Here is a 22,617-nt window from a genome sequence, read left to right as displayed (position 1 = left end):
CTAATGTCTGGAAAAAATTAACTTGGCATGAAGCAGACTTCATCATTTCAATGTAAATCTTCAACATACAGCTGATTTATGTAGCCTTCTACAATTTCCTAATTACTTCACCATTAATAACTCCATAATCTTAATAATTAGTGCACCCTAACCTTCATTTCCTAATCTAAATTGGCTTTTTGGTAAATTCCACTAATGAAAAGAGTTCAAAATGAAAAGTTAAAATAGAAAAGAGTGGATAGGAAGACAGATGTGGGAAGATTGGAATGAAGAAGTGGAAAGATATGAAAACAGACAGAGAAAATTGACTGCTTGACAGAGTGAAAGTAGATGTGAGTTTGTTTGTAGGTATTCCAATTGTAACAGTATCATCCAGAGACATTTATTATATAAAAGCTAGGTGGTGTTATTTGACCTCTCAGCAATAAATATAGTCAATAGAGTGATTGCTATCTGTAAATCAGCATTCAGCCAAATCCACATTGTCAATGAAAGATGCAGGGATTAAAGAGAAAGAGTAAATGAGTGCCCGTATATTTGCATGTTTTTATTGTGAAAATCCAAACTCTTGAGACAAAAATACTTATAGTGCACTATTCACCAGAAAAGACCTAAAAAGATATAAACACTGTTTCCATTAGTCCAATATAAAAAGAAAAACTTTCAGAAGCATCCATAGACATAATATACACTCTGCCTAAATCCTTATACTGTAGCCTTATAATTTGCCAGTGAAAAGGCTTCAGATATTAACTGTTTTCATCTTAACTAATGGATTATATTTTCTCCACAAACCTCCCAGTAGAACAACAGAAAAGTGGTTTTGCTTATTCCTATGGTTGGCATTGTGAAATTGGGTTGAAATTCCCTAAATCTGTCACAAGCTGTCTTAGGTACGCTATGAATGTGAATCGTCTAACTCTTTCATTTCTTACTTTGGTAATTAGAAACTTTCCTGTTGTGCAGAATCAATTTTTATTAAAAAATAACAGCAGCTATTGTTGATGACTGGTAAAAAGCATTGCCTACAGGAGTAATAACTTATTATGAAGTAGTGACAATTTACTATGGCAGTAGTGACAGTATACTCTGGTAGTAAACTTGGTATTTCAGTAATTGAGTAGAAAATTGAACTTTTATTAGCGCATAAAGAAGGTAATACCTCAGAATTGCATTATTAATTATAATACATAAATAATATAAATATAAATAATTATGTTATTAATTATAATCCTTTGTGTTACCATCATGGAACATTAAGTGAATCAACACTGAAGTTCCATTTAAAAGGAATTTTCATTCCTGTTCTTTTAGTCGTTTGTATTTTAAATCAACCCACACACACACCAAACTAAAAATAAAAGGCCATAAATTAGTATATTGAATGGTTATAGGTAATTAAAACCATAATGGATATGTAAACAGTCAGTAATAGATTCCAAAGTAATTTTTGGTTGTAAAATATGGTGTTTGACAACTGTGTTAGTACTACCAATAGCTTATTATAGCCATTATAAGCATATAAACTATATATATTAAATAAACTATTTTATTCTGACTCCTCCATTTGGATTCAGAAGTGGTGAAATATTATCCTTACCTTACCTCCCAGGTTGGAGAATCATCTGGGCTACTTATTTTAATTTGAGTTGCAATCACTGATCCTATGCTATAAATGATAGATACATAAATATAATATGAATGATGCCAATTAAAATTTTTATACAAGCAGTTTTTACCATTGTTCAACATTTCTTTAACAGGTACCACTACAATTGAAAAATATGACCTCAGGACCAACAGCTGGCTACATATTGGCACCATGAGTGGCCGTAGGCTTCAGTTTGGAGTTGCTGTTATTGATAATAAGCTCTACGTCGTGGGAGGAAGAGATGGTTTAAAAACTTTGAATACTGTGGAATGTTTTAATCCAGCTGGCAAAATCTGGATGGTGATGCCTCCCATGTCAACACACAGGCATGGCTTAGGTAAGAGCTTAATGTTACATAGTTTCTAAAGAATGTACAGTTAGTAGAGCTTTTTAAAAATTAAATTAAGCTGGAATACACTAACTGATATGTATAAAATAGATAACTAATCAGAACCTGCTGTATAGCACGGGGAACTCCACTGTAGAGTAAAAACTAACACAACATTGTAAAACAACTATACCCCAATTAAAAATAAATAACAAAGGTCATCCATCTGAAAAAAAAATCAATTAAAATAAAATTAAGCTGCACATCACTGAGATTTAGCCAAACGCTTAGTGAAAATGTTTCCAAAATGCTGAAAAGCGTAAGCAAATGATAAAAGACTGTGAAAGTTTTTCTTGTTTCAGATGTCATACTTGCTGTAATCCTATCTCCATTCCACCGGTATTTTAAAGGGGTCCCACTTCAGGAAGGATAAAAACTTTTAGAAGGAATACATTGTTGAAGAGCACGAAACTACAACAGGGAGTTTTTTGTAAACTCAATTTAGAGAAAAGAACACTTGATAATGGAGAGACATTGTTTCTTTGTTTCATTGTTTCAAGGGACAAGTTTCTAGTGTCCCTTCACATAAGAAGCAAAACTGTATTTAGGCAAAAGCCTTAGGATACAGTTTGAAGGCAGAAATATCTAGAAAAAACACTTTGGTTGAGAGTAGCTCTAAACTATACTTAATCCAGAGGTTCCAAAAAAGTTTAAGAAGGAATGGAGATTTCTGGAACAGTGGGGAACTTTGATTCTCCTGTGTATTTGTCAAGGTATATCTTTCTTCATGCTAGACTCCATACGATTCAATAACACAGAGTTTCTTAAAAAAAAAAAAGCTGAATAATTGCATTGTTATTTAAGAACTGACTTTTACACAGATAAAGCATGCCATATCCAGGACTGGTATTATTTGCCCCAAAATATCTGATAAATTATCTATATCAAATGATAGACTATGTAATTATTCAGCTCAGTTCTGTCAGTGTGATGTTTAGAAAACATATCTTACAGAGAAATCAGAGCAAATTGTTAAATTCTAATTGATATTACTAAGAGATAGGAGAGGTGATGAGGGTATACCTCTGAGAGGCGGATTGAGATGGTGAAGAAGGTAAGGTGGGGAGGAACCAGTTACGTGAATTCCCAGAGCAGATGAGAAACAGAAAGGGGCTATTTATAGTATCTACTGGAACAAATTTCTAACTAAACCTCAAAAATCCCTGTCTACTTAGTTATCTCATGGGAATTTTTTTATCCCTATAATAAAAATCAGGGATTAGAAAGACCTATCACAGTTAGCCTACTATTCTAAGATTTAAGATTCAATATCATACCTCATCTATCACTTACATTTGAAAAATAACATTGAAATTATGCCAGAAAACAAATCAGCTTCCCTTTTCTATTAATCCTGAGAAAAGGTGTGTCCCACTACTTCCTTTGACTTCAGCATTACAACCATGATACCCTAACTATGCCTGAAAATTTCCTAGGGTTAAAAGACCATATTCACTTTTATATCAAGATCAGTAAATTATTCATTAAATGATTATTTACAAAACCATTTAAGAGATACAAACAAATTTTTAAGCAGTCAGTTCCTTGAAAAATGAAACAACATCCATTGTGTGTGGCCTACCTAGGTGAGCCCTCATGCTATTTTTACACTTTAGGCGTAGCCACACTTGAAGGACCAATGTATGCTGTTGGTGGTCATGATGGATGGAGTTATCTAAACACTGTAGAAAGATGGGACCCTGAGGGACGTCAGTGGAATTATGTGGCCAGTATGTCAACTCCTAGAAGCACCGTTGGTGTTGTCGCATTAAACAACAAGTGAGTAAACTCAAGCATGCATGCTTTTGCTCCCATTTCATGTGGTACAGCACTTCAGTGATGTGATCCACCAATCAATAAGCATTCCCGGTGACCAGGACATCCTAGCTATTGATAGTAGAAGGCCTTTGTTGGAACTCTCCCTTCATTTTGATGGAAAATACTTATCTAAAATGAACATTTAATTAAATATCCTGTAGTCCTTTGCTACTCCAGTGTGGTCCTGAGACCAGTAGCATCAGCATTACCTGAGATCTATTTAGAAATGCTGAATCTTAGCCCCAGCCTAGACCCCCTGAATCAGAATAGACATTTTAACAAGATCCTCAAGTGACTTGTGTGTACATTAAATTTGAGAAGCAAACAAGTTCCAATCTTACCCTCAAGAAGCTACCATTTTTTACATTATAACTTATTCTTGACTTATCAAAATTTTGGTAAGTCTTTGTATGTAATAGGCCAAGTCTCTTTGTTCTTTACCATTCACTCTCCTGAGTATTTTAGAATTACAACTAGTACCACCTTTCTGAATCTTTCCCTCTTCCTGATCGCTTGCCTATAAGAGAAGCTAATATATTGAAACCCAATGATGTTAGAGGTTTCTACAAGCTTGAATTGTTCTTCTTGCAGGTAATTATGTGCTTTCTGACAAGGAATCTTTGGAGATAATGACCAGCATATAGGAGAGACTTGAATGATGAAAAATTCAGACACCAGGATGGGTCAGTGGCAGGAGACAGCCTTGTGTGTCTGTACTGACTATGCATATGCATAAAGCCAATATCTCATCACATAATTGGGTTCAGTAGAAATTTCAATACAATTTCAAGTAAAATTCAATTTCAATTTTAGCACCTTGTGCAAGGAGCAGGAAATGTCTATAGTTAAGAGGAGACCCAGACTTACAGTGTCTTAGAGATTAAAATTCTCCTAAATCTGATTATCTCTTGCCTAACCTGAATGATATCAGGCGACTCAGTAGCAATCTCCTACCTATTACAGAAGAAGCTGAAATCATTGAATCTGACTAATTTAATTTTGTCTTTCTGACTTGCTATTGTTCACAATTGAGCATGAAGGGCAATTATAGACATATAGTTTAATAAATGTTTATCTTCTTTATTGATGCAGGATTAAATTTAAATTAGATTAAAAATACTGCTCATCAAAAGAATTGGCATTTAAAATTTATGAAAGAAATGTCATAGCCAATATATCTTTCTAGGAAAAAAATCTGGTTTCTAGGTTTTATTCTATTCCCTTAGTTACTTATTAAATTAATATCTTCTTAGTTACAAATTTTTTTTACACTAAATAAAATAGTTCATAGAAAACAACAGGGATTCTAATGCTAAGCAATTAAACCTAGCTAAAATTGTAAGGTTGCCATAGTTGGGTTTTGGAAACATCTTACCTTTCTTTAAAAATGTTTAGCTTTATTGAGGTTTAACTGACAAATACTACCAACAATTTTGAAATCTCCCTTCTTTCTCTGTACTTCATATCCAGTGGGATCCTTTAATCTATTATATTATGTCAAAGTAACTTTCACAAAAATGATGAAACAGAGAGGTTTAGGGTAAGGTAGACCTTAACAAATGCCTTTAGGTAATTATCCATTCACAAATTCAGGCCATTCACTGTAAAATACTAAGGGAGTAGAACACACAGTTCAATGCTTTGCACAAGGTTCTGTCACTTTCATTCTATGCACAAATTTACACACACACACACACACACACTTTTGTCTTTTTTCTAGGCTATATGCTATTGGTGGACGTGATGGAAGTTCCTGCCTCAAATCTATGGAATACTTTGACCCACATACAAACAAATGGAGTCTGTGTGCTCCAATGTCCAAAAGACGTGGAGGTGTGGGAGTTGCAGCATACAATGGATTCTTATATGTTGTTGGGGGTCATGATGCCCCTGCTTCTAACCATTGCTCCAGACTTTCTGACTGTGTGGAACGGTAAAATATTCCTTTTTATTCATGTATTTATTTGGTTATTTGTTTTTATCAGAAATAAGAAGGATTTTTAAGCTACCAGAAAGTAGTCTTCCAAATAAGTATTAATTCTTACAGAGGTATAATCTTTTGTAAAGTTGTACACTTACTCCTAGGCCCGAAATATTGTGAGAAATCCTCCTTATGCATTCCAGATTCATCATAAGAAATGTATAAAAAGAGTGTGTTGTTTTATCATTTGATAGTCACCCTATAAAATGAGACAAAAGAAATGTAAGAATAAATAAATTTTATTACAAGCTATGTCATTCAACTATTTACCAGCTCAAATCAAAATAACTTTACTGTTTTGAAAACAAAATCAATCCTCAAAGGATGAAGGCTTATCACTACAAAATAAACTGAAAGATTTCCCAAAGAGAAGTGTTAATAATGTTTTGAACAATGACTCTATTGCATTAAGTATTTAATTTCCCAAAGGTAACTTCTTTGAATGGGAGACATTCATCTGGACAAACAAAGCGCACTGTGTTTTTTTAAATGTCAGTCATATTACTTTGTTTTACCATTCATATTCCCTTTCAAGATAGAAAAATATATATCTATATGCACAAACATAACAGTTGATAATATTAACCACATTCCAGTGACAAATTTACAGTCAGTAAAGTTATCAGAATTCAGAAGACAGAGATCAATACGAATGGAGTCCTCAAGGGAAATTCATGAACAAGATAGAATTTGTACTTTGTAGGCATAAAAAAGAATGGAGGGAATTTCAGGTCTAGGAAAAAGCACAGCCAAAACCCTGAATATAAAGGAGAAAGCTTCATAGATATGAGCAGAGACTTTAGGTTGAAACAATTTGGAAGAGCAATTCAAAAACACAATTAAGCACCAGATTTTCTGATAGCCTGAAATGTCAAGGTGAAAACTTTTGGATTTCATCTTGTAGGCAAAAGGATAATTAAATTTGGAGAAATGGAATATCACAAAGAAAATAATTTGGGGGAAATTGATTTAACAGTGATATGTAGGATATAATGTAGGGAAAAAAGACTAAAGGAAAGAATACGAATATTATTTTTTCTTCTGAAAAGCATAACCAATGATGTTAATACTTCATTTCTTATAGAGAATAATTGATTTATGATAGACTTTTTCTTTTTTTTTCTGTTTTTTAAAGTTTAATCATAAGTGACCAGCTCCAGTCAAATATATGTGACACTGAGATTATCCATATCAGTTTTCCCCAAAATTAGCAAAGTAGTAGTTGATCACCTGTTCATTATGCTAGATATTTTTAGTGTGGCAAAACATACATCACATAAAACTTACACTTTTAACCATTTTTAACTGCACAATTCAGTGGCATTAAATACATTTACATCGCTGTGAAAACATTACCATCATCCACCTCCAGAAATATTTTTTTCATTTCCTCAAGCGGAAACTCCATCCTTATTAAAAAACAAATCCCCATTCTTCCCTCACCTCAGTCACTGGCAGCCACCATTTTACTTTCCTTTTCTATTAATTTCATAATCCTAGGTACCTCATAAAAGTGGAATAATACATAATCCTTTTGTGTCTGGCTTATTTTACTTAGCCTAGCAATAATTATTCAAGTCTCATCCATGTTATAGCATTTATCCAAATTTCCTTTCCTCTTAAAACTGAAAAATATTATATCATATGTACATACAGCATCATTTTCTTTATCCATTCATTTGTCAATGCACAAATGTGTTGCTCCACCTTTTGTCTACTGTGAATAATGCTGCTAGGATATAGGTGTACAAATATCTGTTTGAGTCTTTGCTTTCAATTCTTTTGGGTATACACACAGAAGTAGAGTTGCTTTATCATATGGCAATTCTATTTTTAAATGTTTTATTTTTAACATCATTATTGGAGTATAACCATTTTACAATGGTGTGTTAGTTCCTGCTGTATAACAAAGTGAATCAGCTATACGTATACATATATCCCCATATCCCTTCCCTCTTTCATCTCCCTGCCATGCTCCCTAGACCATCCCTCTAGGGGGTCACAAAGCACCAAGCCAACCTCCCAATGCTATGCCGCTTCTTCCCACTAGCTATCTATTTCACATTTGGTAGTGTATATATGTCCATGCCACACTCCCACTGTGTCCCAGCTTACCCTTCCCCTCCCCATGTCCTCAAGTCCATTCTCTACATCTGCATCTTTATTCCTGTCCTGCCCCTAGCTTCTTCAGAACAATTTTTTTAAATTTAGATTCCATATATATGTGTTAGCACACGGTATTTGTTTTCCTCTTTCTGACTTACTTCACTCTGTATGACCGACTCTAGGTCCATCCAACTCACTACAAATAACTCAGTTTCATTTCTTTTTATGGCTGAATAATATTCCATTGTATATATGTACCACATCTTCTTTATCCACTCATCTATCAATGGACACTTAGGTTGCTTCCATCTCCTGGCTATTGTAAATAGTGCTGCAATGAACATTGTGGTACATGACCCTTTTAATTATGGATTTCTTAGGGTATATGCCCAGTAATGGGATTGCTTGGTTATATGGTAGTTCTATTTTTAGTTTTTTAAGGAACCTCCATACTGTTCTCCATAGTGACTTTATCAATTTACATTCCCACCAAAAGTGCAAGAGGGTACCATTGTCTCCACACCCTCTCCAGCATTTATTGCCTGTAGATTTTTTGATGATGGCCATTCTGACTGGTGTGAGGTGATAACTCATTATAGTTTTGATTTGTAGTTCTCTAATGATCAGTGATGTTGAACATCCTTTCATGTGTTTGTCAGCAATCTGTATAACTTCTTTGGAGAAATGTCGATTTGGGTCTTCTGCCCATTTTTGGATTGTTTTTTTTTTTGTTTTTTTGAAATTGAGTTGCATGAGCTGCTTGTATATTTTGGAAATTAATCTTTTGTCAGTTGCTTCATTTCCAAATATTTTCTCCCATTCATAGGGTTGTCTTTTCATCTGGTTTATGGTTTCCTTTGCTGTGCAAAAGCTTCTAAGTTTCATTAGGTCCCATTAGCTTCTTTTCCTTTTTATTTAGATTTCTCTAAGAGGTGGGTCAAAAAGGATTTTTCTGTGATTTATGTCATAGAGTGTTCTTCCTGTTTTCCTCTAAGAGTTTTATCGTGTCTGGCATATAAACATTTAGGTCTTTTATCCATTTTGTGTTTATTACTGTGTATGGTGTTAGGGAGTGTTCTAATTTCATTCTTTTATGTGTAGCTGTCCAAATTTCCCAGCAACACTTATTGAAGAGGGTGTCTTTTCTCCATTGTATATTCTTGCTTCTTTTATCAAAGATATGGTGTCCATATGTGCATAGGCTTATCTCTGGGCTTTCTATCCTGTTCCATTGTTCTATATTTCTGTTTTTGTGCCAGTACCATACTGTCTTGATTACTGTAGCTTTGCAGTATAATCTGAAGTCAGGGAGCCTGATTCCTCCAGCTCCATTTTTCTTTCTCAAGATTGTCTTGGCTATTTGGGAACTTTTGTGTTTCCATACAAATTGTGAAAATTTTGTTCTAGTTCTGTGAAAAATGCCATTGGTTGCTTGATAGGGATTGCATTGAATCTGTAGATGGCTTTGTGAGTACAGTCATTTTCACAGTGTTGATTCTTCCAATCCAAGAACATGGTGTATCTCTCCAACTGTGTGTATCATCTTTACTTTCTTTCAGCAGTGTCTTATAGTTTTCTGCATACAGGCCTTTTGTCTCCTTAGGTAGGTTTATTCCTAGGTATTTTATTCTTTTTGTTGCAAAGGTAAATGGGAGTGTTTCCTTAAATTCTCTTCCAGATTGTTCATCATTAGTGAATAGGAATGCAAGAGATTCCTGTGCATAAATTTTGTATCCTGCTACTTACCAAATTCATTAATGAGCTCTAGTAGTTTTGTGGTAGCATCTTTAGGATTCTCTATGTATAGTATCATGTCACCTGCAAACAGTGACAGTTTTACTTCTTCTTTTCACATTTGGATTCTTTTTATTTCTTTTTCTTCTCTGATTGCTGTGGACAAAACTTCCAAAACTATGTTGAATAATAGTGGTGAGGGTGGGCAACCTTGTCTTCTTTCAGATCTTAGTCGAAATGTTTTCTATTTTTCACCATTGAGAATGATGTTGGCTGTGGGTTTCTCATATATAGCCTTTATTATGTTGGGGTAAGTTCCCGCTATGCCTACTTTCTGGAGAGTTTTATCATAAATGGGTGTTAAATTTTGTCAAAATATTTTTCTGCATCTATTGAGATGATCATATGGTTTTTATCCTTCAATTTGATAATATGGGTATCACATTGATTTATTTGCATATGTTGAAGAATCCTTTCATTCCTGGGATAAACCCCACTTAATCATGGTGTATGATCTTTTTTATGAGTTCTTGGATTCTGTTTGCTAGTATTTTGTTGATGATTTTTGCATCTATGTTCATCAGTGATATTGGCCTGTAAATTCCCTTTTCTTTGAAATCGTTTTCTGGTTTTGGTATCAGGATGGTGTTGGCTTCGTAGAATGAGTTTCAGACTGCTCTTTCCCTTGCTATATTTTGGAAGAGTTTGAGAAGTATAGGTGTTAGCTCTACTCTAAATGTTTGATAGAATTCGTCTGTGAAGCCAACTGGTCCTGGGCTTTTGTTTGTTTGAAGATTTTTAATCAGAGTTTCCATTTCAGTGCTTGTAATTGATCTGTTTATATTTCTCCCTGGTTCAGTCTCAGAAAGTTGGGCTTTTCAAAAATTTGTCCATTTCTTCCTGGTTGTCCATTTTATTGGCATATAGTTGCTTTTAGTGGTCTCTCTTGATCCTTTGTATGTCTACAGTGTCAGTTATTACTTCTCCTTTTTCATTTCTAATTCTGTTGATTTGAGTCTTCTCCCTTATTTTCTTGATGAGTCTGGCTATTTTTTTATCAATTTTATTTATCTTCTCAAAGAATCAGCTTTTAGTCTTATTGAACTTTGCTATTGTTTCTTTCATTTCTTTTTCTTTTATTTCTGTTCTGATTATTATGATTTCTTTCCTTCTGCTAAGTTTGGGTTTTCTTTGTTCTTCTTTCTCTAATTGCTTAGGTGTAAGGTTAAGTTGTTTTTTAGAGATTTTTTTGTTTCTTAAGGTAGGATTTTATTGTGATAAACTTCCCTCTTAGAACTGCTTTTGCTGTGTCTTGTAGGTTTGGAGTCATCGTGTTTTCATTGTCATTTGTTTCTAGGTAGCTTTTGATTTCCTCTTTGATTTCTTCAGTGATCTCTTGGATATTTAGCAGTGTATTGTTTAGTCTCCATGTGTTTGCCTTTTTTACAGTTTATTTTTCCTGTAATTGATATCTAGTCTCATAACGTTGTGGTCAGAAAAGATACCTGATACAACTTAAATTTTCTTAAATTTACCAAGGCTTAATTTGTGACCCAAGATATGATCTATCCTGGAGAATGTTTCATGAGCACTTGAGAAGAAAGTGTATTCTGTTGTTTTTGTATGGAATGTCCTATAAATATCAATTAAGTCCATTTTATTTAATGTGTCATTTAAAGTGTTTCCTTATTTATTTCCATTTTGGATGATCTGTCCATTGGTGCAAGTGGGGTGTTAAAATCTTCTACTGTAATTTTGTTACTGTTGATTTCCCCTTTTATGGCTATTAACTTTGGGCTTATGTATTGAGATGTTCCTATGTTTGGTGCATATTTACAATTGTTATACCTTCTTCTTGGATTGATCCCTTGATCATTATTTAGTGTCCTTCTTTGTCTCTTGTAGCAGTCTTTATTTTAAAGTCTATTTTGTTTGATATAAGAATTCCTACTCCAGCTTTTTTTGCTTTCCATTTGCATGGAATGACTTTTTCCATCCTCTCACTTTCAATCTTTATGTGTCCCTAGGTCTGAAGTGGGTCTCTTTTAGACAGCATATATACGGGTCTGGTTTTTGTATACATTTAGCCAGTCTGTCTTTTAGTATGAGTATTTAATCCATTTACATTTAAGGTAATCATTTATATGTATGTTCCTATTACCGTTTTCTTAATTGTTTTGGGTTTGTTATTGTAGCTCTTTTCCTTCTCTTGTGTTTCCTGCCTAGAGAAGTTCCTTTAGCATTTGTTGTAAAGCTGGTTTGGTGATGCTGAATTCTCTTTGCTTTAGCTTGTCTGTAAAGTTTTAATTTTTCCGTTGAATCTGAATGAGATCCTTGCTGGGTAGAGAAATCTTGCTTGTAGTTTTTTCCCTTTCATCACTTTGAATATATCCTGCCACTGCTTTCTGGCTTGCAGAGTTTCTGCTGATGGTCAGCTGTTAACATTATGGATATTCCCTTGTATGTTATTTGTTGCTTTTCCCTTGCTGCTTTTAATTTTTTTTGTATTTAATTTTTCATAGTTTGATTAATATGTGTCTTGGCGTGTTTCTCCTTGGATTTATCCTGTATGGGTCTTTCTACCCTTCCTGGACTTTATTGACTATTTCCTTTCCCATATTAGGGAAGTTTTCAACTATAGTCTCTTCAAATATTTTCTCATTTCCTTTCTTTGTCTCTTCTTCTTCTGGGACCTCTATAATTTGAATATTGGTGCGTTTAATGTTGTCCCAGAGGTCTCTGAGACTGTCCTCAATTCGTTTCATTCTTTTTCCTTTATTCTGCTCTGTGATAGTTATTTTCACTCTTTTGACTTCCAGTCACTTTTACTTTCTTCTGCCTCAGTTATTCTCCTTCTAGAGAATTTTTAATGTCATTTATTGTGTGGTTTCTCATTTTTTGTTTCCTCTTTAGTTCTTCTATGTCCTTGTTAAATGTTTCTTGTGTTTTCTCCATTCTATATCCAATATTTTGCATCATCTTTACTATCGTTACTCTGAATTCTTTTTCAGGTAGACTGCCTATTTCTTCTTCATTTGTTTGGTGTGGTGGGTTTTTACCTTGCTCATTCATCTGCTGCATATTTCTCTGTCTTCCCATTTTGCTTAACTTACTATGTTTGGTGTCTCCTTTTTTCTGGCTGCAGGTTCATAGTTACCATTGTTTTTGGTGTCTGCCCCCTATGGGTAAGGTTGGTTCTGTGGCTTGTGTTGGCTTCCTGGTGGTAGGGACTGATGCTTATGTTCTGGTGGTTGGGCCTGGACCTTGTATTTCTGGTGGGCAGGGCTGCGTCTGGTGGTGTGTTTTGTGGTATCTGTGAAATTAGTATGATTTTAGGCAGACTTTCTGCAAATGGGTGGTGTTGTGTTCCTGTCTTGCTAGTTGTTTGGCATGGTGTGTCTAGCACTGCAGCTTGCTGGTCATTGACTGGAGCTGGGTGTTAGCGTTGAGACTGAGATCTCTGGGAGAGCTTTTGCCATTTGATATTACATGGGGCCAAGAGTTTTCTGGTGAACCAATGTCCTGAACTCAGCCCTCCCACCTCAGACTCTCAGGCCTCACACCTGGCCAGAGCACCAAGACCCTGTCAGCCACACAGCTCAGAAGAACATGTAGAAAAAAAATTTTAAATAAGAAAATAAAATAAAGTTATTAAAATTAAAAATTTAAAAAATATTGAAATAAAAATAAAAACAGTTTAATAAAAATTATGAGAGCAACCAAACCAATCAACAAATCCACCAATGATTACAAGCACTAAAACCTATACCAATGTAAACATGAAATCAGAATCTAGTCAGTCACATACAGCAAACCCAAAGTCAACAGTTGCTCCCAAAGTCCACTGCCTCAATTTTTGGATGATTCATTGTCTATTCAGGTATTCCACAGATGCAGTGTACATCAATTTAATTGTGGAGATACAATTCACTACTCCTGAGGCTGCACAGAGAAATTTCCCTTTCACTTCTTTGTTTGCACAGCTGCTGGTGTTCAGCTTTGGATTTTGCCCCGCCTCTGCATGTATGTCACCCTTGGGCATCTGTTTTTCACGAAGACAGGAGGGAGTTAAAGGGAGCAGCTGACTAGGGGACTCTGACTCACTCAGGCAGGGGGAGTCAGGGGTACGGAATGCATGGTGAGCCTGTGGTGGCAGAGGCCAGTGTGATATTGTAACAGACTGGGGCATGCCATGTGTTCTCCTGGGGAAGTTGTCCCTGGATCATGGGACTTGGGCAGTGGTGGGCTGCACAGGCTCCTGCGAGGGGAGGTGTGGATAGTGACCTATGCTTACACACTGGCTTCTTGTTGGCTGCAGCAGCAGCCTTAGAATTTCATGCCTGTCTCTGTTGTCCACACTGATAGACGTGGCTCGCGCCTGTCTCTGAAGCTTGTTTAAGCAGTGTTCTGAATCTCCTCTCCTTGTGCACCCCGGAAAAATAGTCTACTGAATCTTAGGCATTTCCAGACTTTTTCCCATACTCCTTCCCAGCTAGCTGTGATGCACTAGCACCCTTCAGGCTGTGTTCACGCAGCGAACCCCAGTCATTTTCCTGGAATCTGACCTCTGAATCCCGAGTCTCAGCTCCCAGCCCCCACCCGCCCCAGCAAGTGAGGAGACAAGCCTCTCAGGCTGGTGAGTGCTGGTCAGCGCTGATCCTCTGTGCGGGAATCGCTCTGCTTTGCCCTCTGCACCTTTAGCTGTGCTCTCCTCTGTGGCTCCAATGCTTCCCCCCCCCACCCCCCATTTCCACCAGTGAAGGGGCTTCCTAGTGTGTGGAAACTTTTCCTCCTTCCCTGCTCCCTCTCAGAGGTGCATGTCCCATCCATATTCTTTTGCCTCTGTTTTTTTCTTTTTTCTTTTGCCCTACCCAGGTACATGGGGAGTTTCTTGCCTTTTGTGAAGTCTGAGGCCTTCTGCCAGTGTTCAGTAGGTGTTCTGTAGGAGTTGTTCCACATGTAGATATATTTTTGATGTATTTGTGGAGAGGAAGGTGATCTTTACGTCTTATTCCTCTGCCATCTTGAAGGTCCTCCCTATTTTTAAATGTTTGTGGGACCACCATACTGTTTTCCATTGCAGCTGCACCATTTTCTATTCCCACCAACAAAGCAGAAGTATTCAAATTTCTGTACATCTTCACCAGCATTGTTTTCTTTTGTTTTTCATGGCTATCCCAATTGATTTGAAGTGGTACCATTTTGTGGTTGTGATTTGAGTTTCTCTAATGATTAGATATGTTGCACATCTTAACAGGTGCTATTGGCCATTTGTATATCTTCTTTATAGAAAGGCATATTCCAGTCTTTTGCCCATCTTTTAATCAGGTTGTTTTTCTTTTTGCTGTTGAATTATAGGAATTCTTCATATATTCTTTATATTAACCCCTTGTCGGATATGTGATTTGCAAATTGTTTCTTTCATTCCATCAGTTGCTTTTTCATTCTGATGATAGCACACTTTGATGTGCAAATTTTTATATTAAATCCTATTTATCTATTTTTTTCATACATTGTACTTTTAGACTCATATCCAAAAGATCATTGCCAAATCCAATGTTATAAATAATTTCCCCTATGTACTCATATAAGAATTTTACTGTTTTAGGTCTTATGTTCAGGCCTTTGATCTGTTTGAGTAAATTTTTTATATATGGAGTAGGGTAACGATCCAAATTCATTATTTTATATGTGGATATCCCGTTTTCCCGTCAGCCTTTGAAGCAGCTGGAACAACAGTCATTTCCCCATTGAATCTTCCTGGCCCCAATGTCAAAAATTATTTGACCATGAATGTGAGGGTTTATTTCTGGGCTCTGTATTCTATTTCATTGGTAACTACATCTGTTATCATGTCAGTACCACACTCTTTATTACTGTAGCTTTCTAATAAATTTTGTAATCAAGAAGTGTGATATGTCAATCTCTGTTCATCTTTTTTCAAATTTATTTTGGTTACTCTGGGTACCTGAGATTCCATATGGGTTTATAATGGATATTTCTATTCCTGCAAAAAAATGTTATTGGGGTTGTGATAGATGTTGCATTGAATCTGTAGATCACTTGGGTGATATTGACACCTTAACAACATTGAGTCTTCTAATCCAGGAACACGTGGTATCTTTCCACTTATTGATGTCTTCTTTAATTTCTTCCTTTCCAGTGTGGATGCATTTTATTTCTCTTCCAACTCTAACTAGTAATTCAGTATTATGTTGAATAGAAGTAGTGAAAATTCTCATTATTTTCTTGTTTTTGATCTTAGAGAGGAAGCCTTCAGTCTTTCCCCATTGAATATGATAGATCTGGGTTTTCCACATATGGCCGTTATTATGTTGAGTTGGTTTCATTCTATTCCTGCTTTGGGTAGGGTTTTTAATCATCAAAGGGTGATGAACTTTGTCACATAATTTTTCTGCATAAGTTGAGATAATCATATGTTTTTTCCCCCTTCATTCTGTCATTGTGGTGTGTTGCATGGATTGATTTTCGTATGATAACCCATTGTTGCATTCCAGGAATAAATCCCACATTATTGTGATGAATAATCAAATTAATAATGCTGGTGAATTCAATTTGCTAGTTTTATGTTGAAAATTTTTTACATCAGTATTTATTAGGAATATTGGTATGTAGTTTTCTTATAGTGTCTGGCTTTGGTATCAGTGCAATGCTGGCCTTATAGAATGAGTAAGTGTTACCTCTTCTCTAATTTTTTGGAAGATTTTGAGAAAAAATGGTGTTAATTCTTTTCTAAATCTAAAGTAAAATTCAACAGTAAAGCCATCTGACCCTAGGCTTTTCTTTTTTGGGAGATTTTTGAATACAGTTGACCCTTGAACAACATGGGTTTGAACTGCACAGGTCTACTTAGATGTAGAGTTTTTTCAATAAATACGTACTACAGTACTATACAATCCTTGGTTAGTTAAATCCAAAAATGTGGAACCATGGATATGGAGGGAGGACTGTAAAGCTATACACGAATTTTTGACTCTACATAGAGTTGGTGCCCCTAACACTCATGTTGTTTGAGGATGAACTGTACTTTGTTGGGATACTTTTGATCTCCTTACCATTAGAGGTCTATTCAGATTTTCCATTTCATCTTGAAAATAGAAATTTTCTAATGGTTCAATCTTGATAGGTTGTGTGTTTCTAGAAATTTGTCCATTTCATGATGGTTAATCAAATTGTTAGTGAACAATTCTTGATAGTACTTTTATAATCCTTACTTTCTCTAAAATCAGCACTAATTGCTGCCTCTTGCATTTGATTTTATGGGAGTTTTGTCTTTTTCTCATACTCAATCTAGCTAACAGTTTATCAATTTTGATGTTTTGCAGAAGCAACTCATAATTTCATTGATTTTCTCTATTGTTTTGTTTTCTCTATATTATTTATCTATGATCCAATCTCTTATTTCCTACCTTATACTAGCTTTGGGTTTAGTTACTCTTGTTTTCTAGTTTATTAAGTTGTAAAGTTTTTTGCAGGGTTTTTTTTTTTTTTTAGTATTTTGGGTTTCTTTTACATATTTATTGGAATATAATTGCTTTACAATGGTGTGTTAGTTTCTGATTTATAACAAAGTGAATCAGTTATACATATACATATGTTCCCATATCTCCTCATTCTTGCATCTCCCTCCCTTCCACCCATCCTATCCCACCCATTCAGGTGGTCACAAAGCACCGAGCTGATCTCCCTGTGCTATGTGGCTGTTTCCCACTAGCTATCTATTTTAGGTTTGGTAGTGTATATATGTCCATGCCACTCTCTCACTTTGTCACAGCTTACCCTGCCCCTTCCCCATATCGTCAAGTCCATTCTCTAGTAGGTCTGTGACTTTATTCCCATCTTACCCCTAGGTTCTACATGACATTTTTTTTCTTACATTCCATATATATGTGTTAGCATATGGTATCTGTCTTTCTCTTTCTGACTTACTTCACACTGTATAACAGACTATAGGTCCATCCAACTCACTACAAATAACTCAATTTCATTTCTTTTTATGGCTCAGTAATATTCCATGGTATATACGTGCCACATCTTCGTTATCCATTCATCCAATGATGGACACTTATGTTGTTTCCATCTCCGGGCTATTGTAAATAGAGCTGCAATGAAAATTCTGGTACATAACTCTTTATGAATTATGGTTTTCTTAGGGTATATGCCCAGTAATGGGATTGCTTGGTTATATGCTAGTTCTATTTGTAGTTTTTTAAGGAACCTCCATACTGTTCTCCATAGTGGCTGTACCAATTCATATTCCCACCAGCATTGCAAGAGTGTTCCCTTTTCTCCACACCCTCCCCAGCATTTATTGTTTCTAGATTTTTTGATGATGGCCATTCTGAATGGTGTGAGGTGATATCTCTTTGTAGTTTTATTTGCATTTCTCGAATGATTAATTATGTTGAGCATTCTTTCATGTGTTTGTTGACAGTCTGTATATCTTCTTTGGAAAAATGTCTATTTAAGTCTTCTGCTCATTTTTGGATTGCGTTGTTTGTTTTTTTGTTTTTGAGCTGCAGGGGTGCTGGTTGATTTTGGAGATTAATCCTCTGCCAGTTGCTTCATTTGGAAATATTTTCTCCCATACTGAGGGTTGCGTTTTGGTCTTGTTTATGGTTTTCTTTGCTGTGCAAAAGCTTTGAAGTTTCATTAGGTCCCATTTGTTTATTTTTGGTTTATTTCCATTTCTCTAGGAGGTGAGTCAAAAAGGATCTTGCTGTGATTTATGTTATAGTGTGTTCTGCCTATGTTTTCTCTAAGAGTTTGACAGTTTCTGGCCTCACATTTAGGTCTTTAATCCATTTTGAGCTTATTTTTGTGTATGGTGTTAGGGAGTGTTCTAATCTCACAGTTTTACATGTATCTGTCCAGTTTTCCCAGCACCACTTATTGAAGAGGCTGTCCTTTCTCCACTGTACTTCCCTGCCTCCTTTATCAAAGATAAGGTGATCATATGTGCATGGAATTATCTCTGGGCTTTCTCTCCTGTTCCATTGATCTATCTTTCTGTTTTTGTGCCAGTACCATACTGTCTTGATTACTGTAGCTTTGTAGTGTTATCTGAAGTCAGGGAGCCTGATTCCTCCAGCTCCGTTTGTCTTTCTCAAGATTGCTTTGACTATTCGGGGTCTTTTGTGTTTCCATACAAATTTTAAAATTTTTTGTTCTAGTTCTATGAAAAATGCCAGTGGTTGTTTGATAGGGATTGCCTTGACTCTGTAAATTGCTTTGGGTAGTAGAGTCATTTTCACAATATTGATTCTTCCAATCCAAGAACATGGTATATCTCTCCACTTATTTGTATCACCTTTAATTTCTTTCATCAGTGTCTTATAATTTTCTGCATACAGGTCTTTTGTCTCCTTAGGAAGGTTTATTCCTAGATATTTTATTCGTTTTTTTGCAATGGTAAATGGGAGTGTTTTCTTGATTTCACTTTCAGATTTTTCATCATTAGTGTGTAGAAATGCCAGAGATTTCTGTGCATTAATTTTGTATCATGCTACTTTACCAAGTTCATTGATTAGCTCTAGGAGTTTTCTGGTAGCATCTTTAGTATTCTCTGTGAATATTATTATGTCATCTGCAAACAGTGACAGCTTTACTTCTTCCTTTCTGGTTTGGATTCCTTTTATTTCATTGTTTTCTCTGATTGCTGTGGTTAAAACTTCCAAAACTATGTTGAATAAGACTGCTGAGAGTGGGCAACCTTGTCTTTTTCCTTATCTTAGTGGAAATGCTTTCAGTTTTTCACCATTGAGGATGATGTTGGCTGTGGGTTTGTCATATATGGCCATTATTATGTTGAGGAAAATTCCCTCAATGCCTGCTTTCTGCAGGGTTTCTAACATAAATAGGTGTTGAATTTTTCTCAACCTTTCCCTGCCTCTATTGAGATGACCATATGGTTTTTCTCCTTCAATTTGTTAATATGGTGTACCACGTTCATTGATTTGCGTATATTGAAGAATCCTTGCATTCCTGGAATAAACCCCATTTGATCATGGTGTCTGATCCTTTTAATGTGCTGTTGGATTCTGTTTGCTAGTATTTTGGTGAGGATTTTTACATCTATGTTCATCAGTGATATTGGCCTGTAGTTTTCTTTCTTTGTGACATCCTTGTCTGGTTTTGGTATCAGGGTGATGGTGGCCTTGTAGAATGAATTTGGGAGTGTTCCTCCCTCTGCTATATTTTGGAAGAGTTTGAGAAGGATAGGTGCTAGCTCTTCTCTAAATGTTTGATAGAATTCACCTGTGAAGCCATCTGGTCCTGGGCTTTTGTTTGCTGGAAGATTTTTAATCACAGTTTTAGTTTCAGCGCTTGTGATTGGTCTGTTCATATTTTCTATTTCTTCCTGATTCAGTCTTGGCAGGTTGTGCATTTCTAAGAATTTGTCCATTTCTTCCAGGTTGTCCATTTTACTGGCATAGTGGTGCTTGTAGCAATCTCTCATGATCTTTTGTATTTCTGCGGTGTCAGTTGTTGCTTCTCCTTTTTCACTTCTAATTCTATTGATCTGGGTCTTGTCCCTTTTTTTCTTGATGAGTCTGGCTAATGGTTTATCAATTTTTTTTATCTTCTCAAAAAACCAGCTTTTAGTTTTATTGATCTTTGCTATCATTTCCTTCATTTCTTTTTCATTTATTTCTGATCTGATCTTTATGATTTCTTTCCTTCTCTAACTTTGTGTTTTTTTGTACTTCTTTCCCTAATTGCTTTACATGCAATATTTGGTTGTTTATTCGAGATGTTTCCTGTTTCTTAAGGTAGGATTGTTTGCCATAAACTTCCCTCTTAGAACTGCTTTTGCTGCAACCCATAGGTTTTGAGTCATTCTGTTTCCATTATCTTTTGTTTCTAGGTATTTTTTGATTTCCTCTTTGATTTCTTCAGTGATCACTTCGTTATTTTTTTTTACATCTTAATTGGAGTATAATTGCTTTACCATGGTGTGTGAGTTTCCTCTCTATAACAATGTGAATCAGCTATACATAAACATATGTTCCCGTATCTCCTCCCACTGGCATCTTCATCCCTCCGGCCCTTCCTATCCCACCCCTCCAGGTGGTCACAAAGCACAGAGCTGATCTCCCTGTGCTATGTGGCTTCTTTGCACTAGCTATCTACATTAGGTTTGGTAGTGTATATATTTCCATGCTTCTCTCTCGCTTGGTCACAGTTTACCCTTCCCCATCCCCATATCCTCCAGTCTATTCTCTAGTAGCTCTGTGTCTTTATTCCTGTCTTACCCCTAGGTTCTGTATGATATTTTATTTCCTTAAATTCCATATATATGTTTTAACATACGGTATTTGTCTTTCCCTTTCTGACTTACTTCACACTGTATGACAGACTCTAGGTCTATCCATTTCATTATGAATAGCTCAATTTCGTTTCCTGTTAAGTCTGATTAATATTTCATTGTATATATGTGCCACATCTTCTTTATCCATTCATCGATGATGGAAACTTAGGTTGCTTCCATCTCCTGGCTATTGTAAATATAGCTGCAATGAATATTTTGGTACATGACTCTCTTTGAATTATGGTTTTCGCAGGGTTTATGCCCAGTAGTGGGATTGCTGAGTCATATGGTAGTTCTGTTTGTAGTTTTTTATGCTATCTCCATACTGTTCTCAATAGTGACTGTAACAATTCACATTCCCACCAGCAGTGCAAGAGTTTTCCCTTTTCTCCACACCCTCTCCAGCATTTATTGTTTATAGATTTTTTGATGATGGTCATTCTGACTGGTGTGAGATATCTCATTGCAGTTTTGCTTTGCATTTCTCTAATGATTAATTGTGTTGAGCATTCTTTCATGTGTTTGTTGGCAAGCTGTATATCTTCTTTGGAGAAATGTCTATTTAGGTCTTATGCCGATTTTTGGATTCGGTTGTTTGTTTTTTTGTTATTGAGCTGCAAGGGCTGCTTGTAAATTTTGGAGATTAATCCATTGACAGTTGCTTCATTTGAAAATATTTTCTCCAATTCCGTGGGTTGTCTTTTGGTCTTATTTATGGTTTCCTTTGCTGTGCAAAAGCTTTGAAGTTTCATTACGTCCCATTTGTTTATTTCTCTTTTTATTTCCATTTCTCTAGGAGGTGGGTCAAAAAGGATCTTGCTGTGATTTATGTCATAGTGTGTTCTGCCTATGTTTTCCTCTAAGAGTTTTATAGATTCTGGCCTTACATTTAGGTCTTTAATCGATTTTGAGCTTATTTCTGTGTATGGTGTTAGGCAGTGTTCTAATCTCATACTTTTACATGTGCCTGTCCAGTTTTCCCAGCACCACTTATTGAAGAGGCTGCCCTTTCTCCATTGTACATTTCTGCCTCTGTTATCAAAGATAAGGTGACCATATATGTGTGGTTTATCTCTGGGCTTTCTATCCTGTTCCATTGATCTATCTTTCTGTTTTTGTGCAAGAACCATACTGTCTTGATTACTGTAGCTCTGTTGTATAGTGTGAAGTCAGGGAGCCTGATTCCTCCAGCTCGGTTTTTCGTTCTCAAGATTGCTTTGGCTATTCGGGGTCTTTTGTATTTCCATACAAATTGTGAAAATTTTTGTTCTAGTTCTGTGAAAATTGCCAGTGGTAGTTTGATAGGGATTGCATTTAATCTGCAGATTGCTTTGGGTAGTCAAGTCATTTTCACAATGTTGATTCTTCCAATCCAAGAACATGGTATATATCTCCATCTTTTGTATCATATTCAATTTCTTTCATCAGTGTCTTATAATTTTCTGCATACAGTTCTTTTGTCTCCTTAGGTAGGTTTATTCCTAGATATTTTAATCTTTTTGTTGCAGTGGTAAATGAGAGTGATTTCTTGATTTCACTTTCAGATTTTTCATCATTAGTGTATAAGAATGCCAGAGATTTCTGTGCATTAATTTGGTATCCTGCTA

The 22,617-nt window shown here is 35.7% G+C and overlaps 1 protein-coding gene across 4 annotated transcripts in view; it reads left to right on the top strand.

Moving 5' to 3' along the window:
• Window positions 1–22,617, top strand: part of KLHL4 (kelch like family member 4) — a 124,680-nt gene that overhangs the window by 85,215 nt on the left and 16,848 nt on the right. For 2 of the 4 annotated variants that reach the window (XM_022580804.3, XM_089904298.1), the window contains exons 7-9: window positions 1,764–1,988; window positions 3,656–3,818; window positions 5,578–5,790. In XM_022580804.3, the coding sequence (XP_022436512.2) occupies window positions 1,764–1,988; window positions 3,656–3,818; window positions 5,578–5,790 (601 nt within the window). Of the gene's footprint in view, window positions 1–1,763; window positions 1,989–3,655; window positions 3,819–5,577 lie in introns of all 4 variants that reach the window. The other 2 variants (XM_022580806.3, XM_022580805.3) reach the window with 2 other exon arrangements.

This window comes from Delphinapterus leucas, chromosome X (genome assembly GCF_059928025.1).
Source record: "Delphinapterus leucas isolate spDelLeu-1000000601 "Yukka" chromosome X, BTC_Dleu_Yukka2, whole genome shotgun sequence".
Classification (NCBI taxonomy): domain Eukaryota; kingdom Metazoa; phylum Chordata; class Mammalia; order Artiodactyla; family Monodontidae; genus Delphinapterus; species Delphinapterus leucas.
This window is presented reverse-complemented; position numbering and strand designations above follow the sequence as displayed.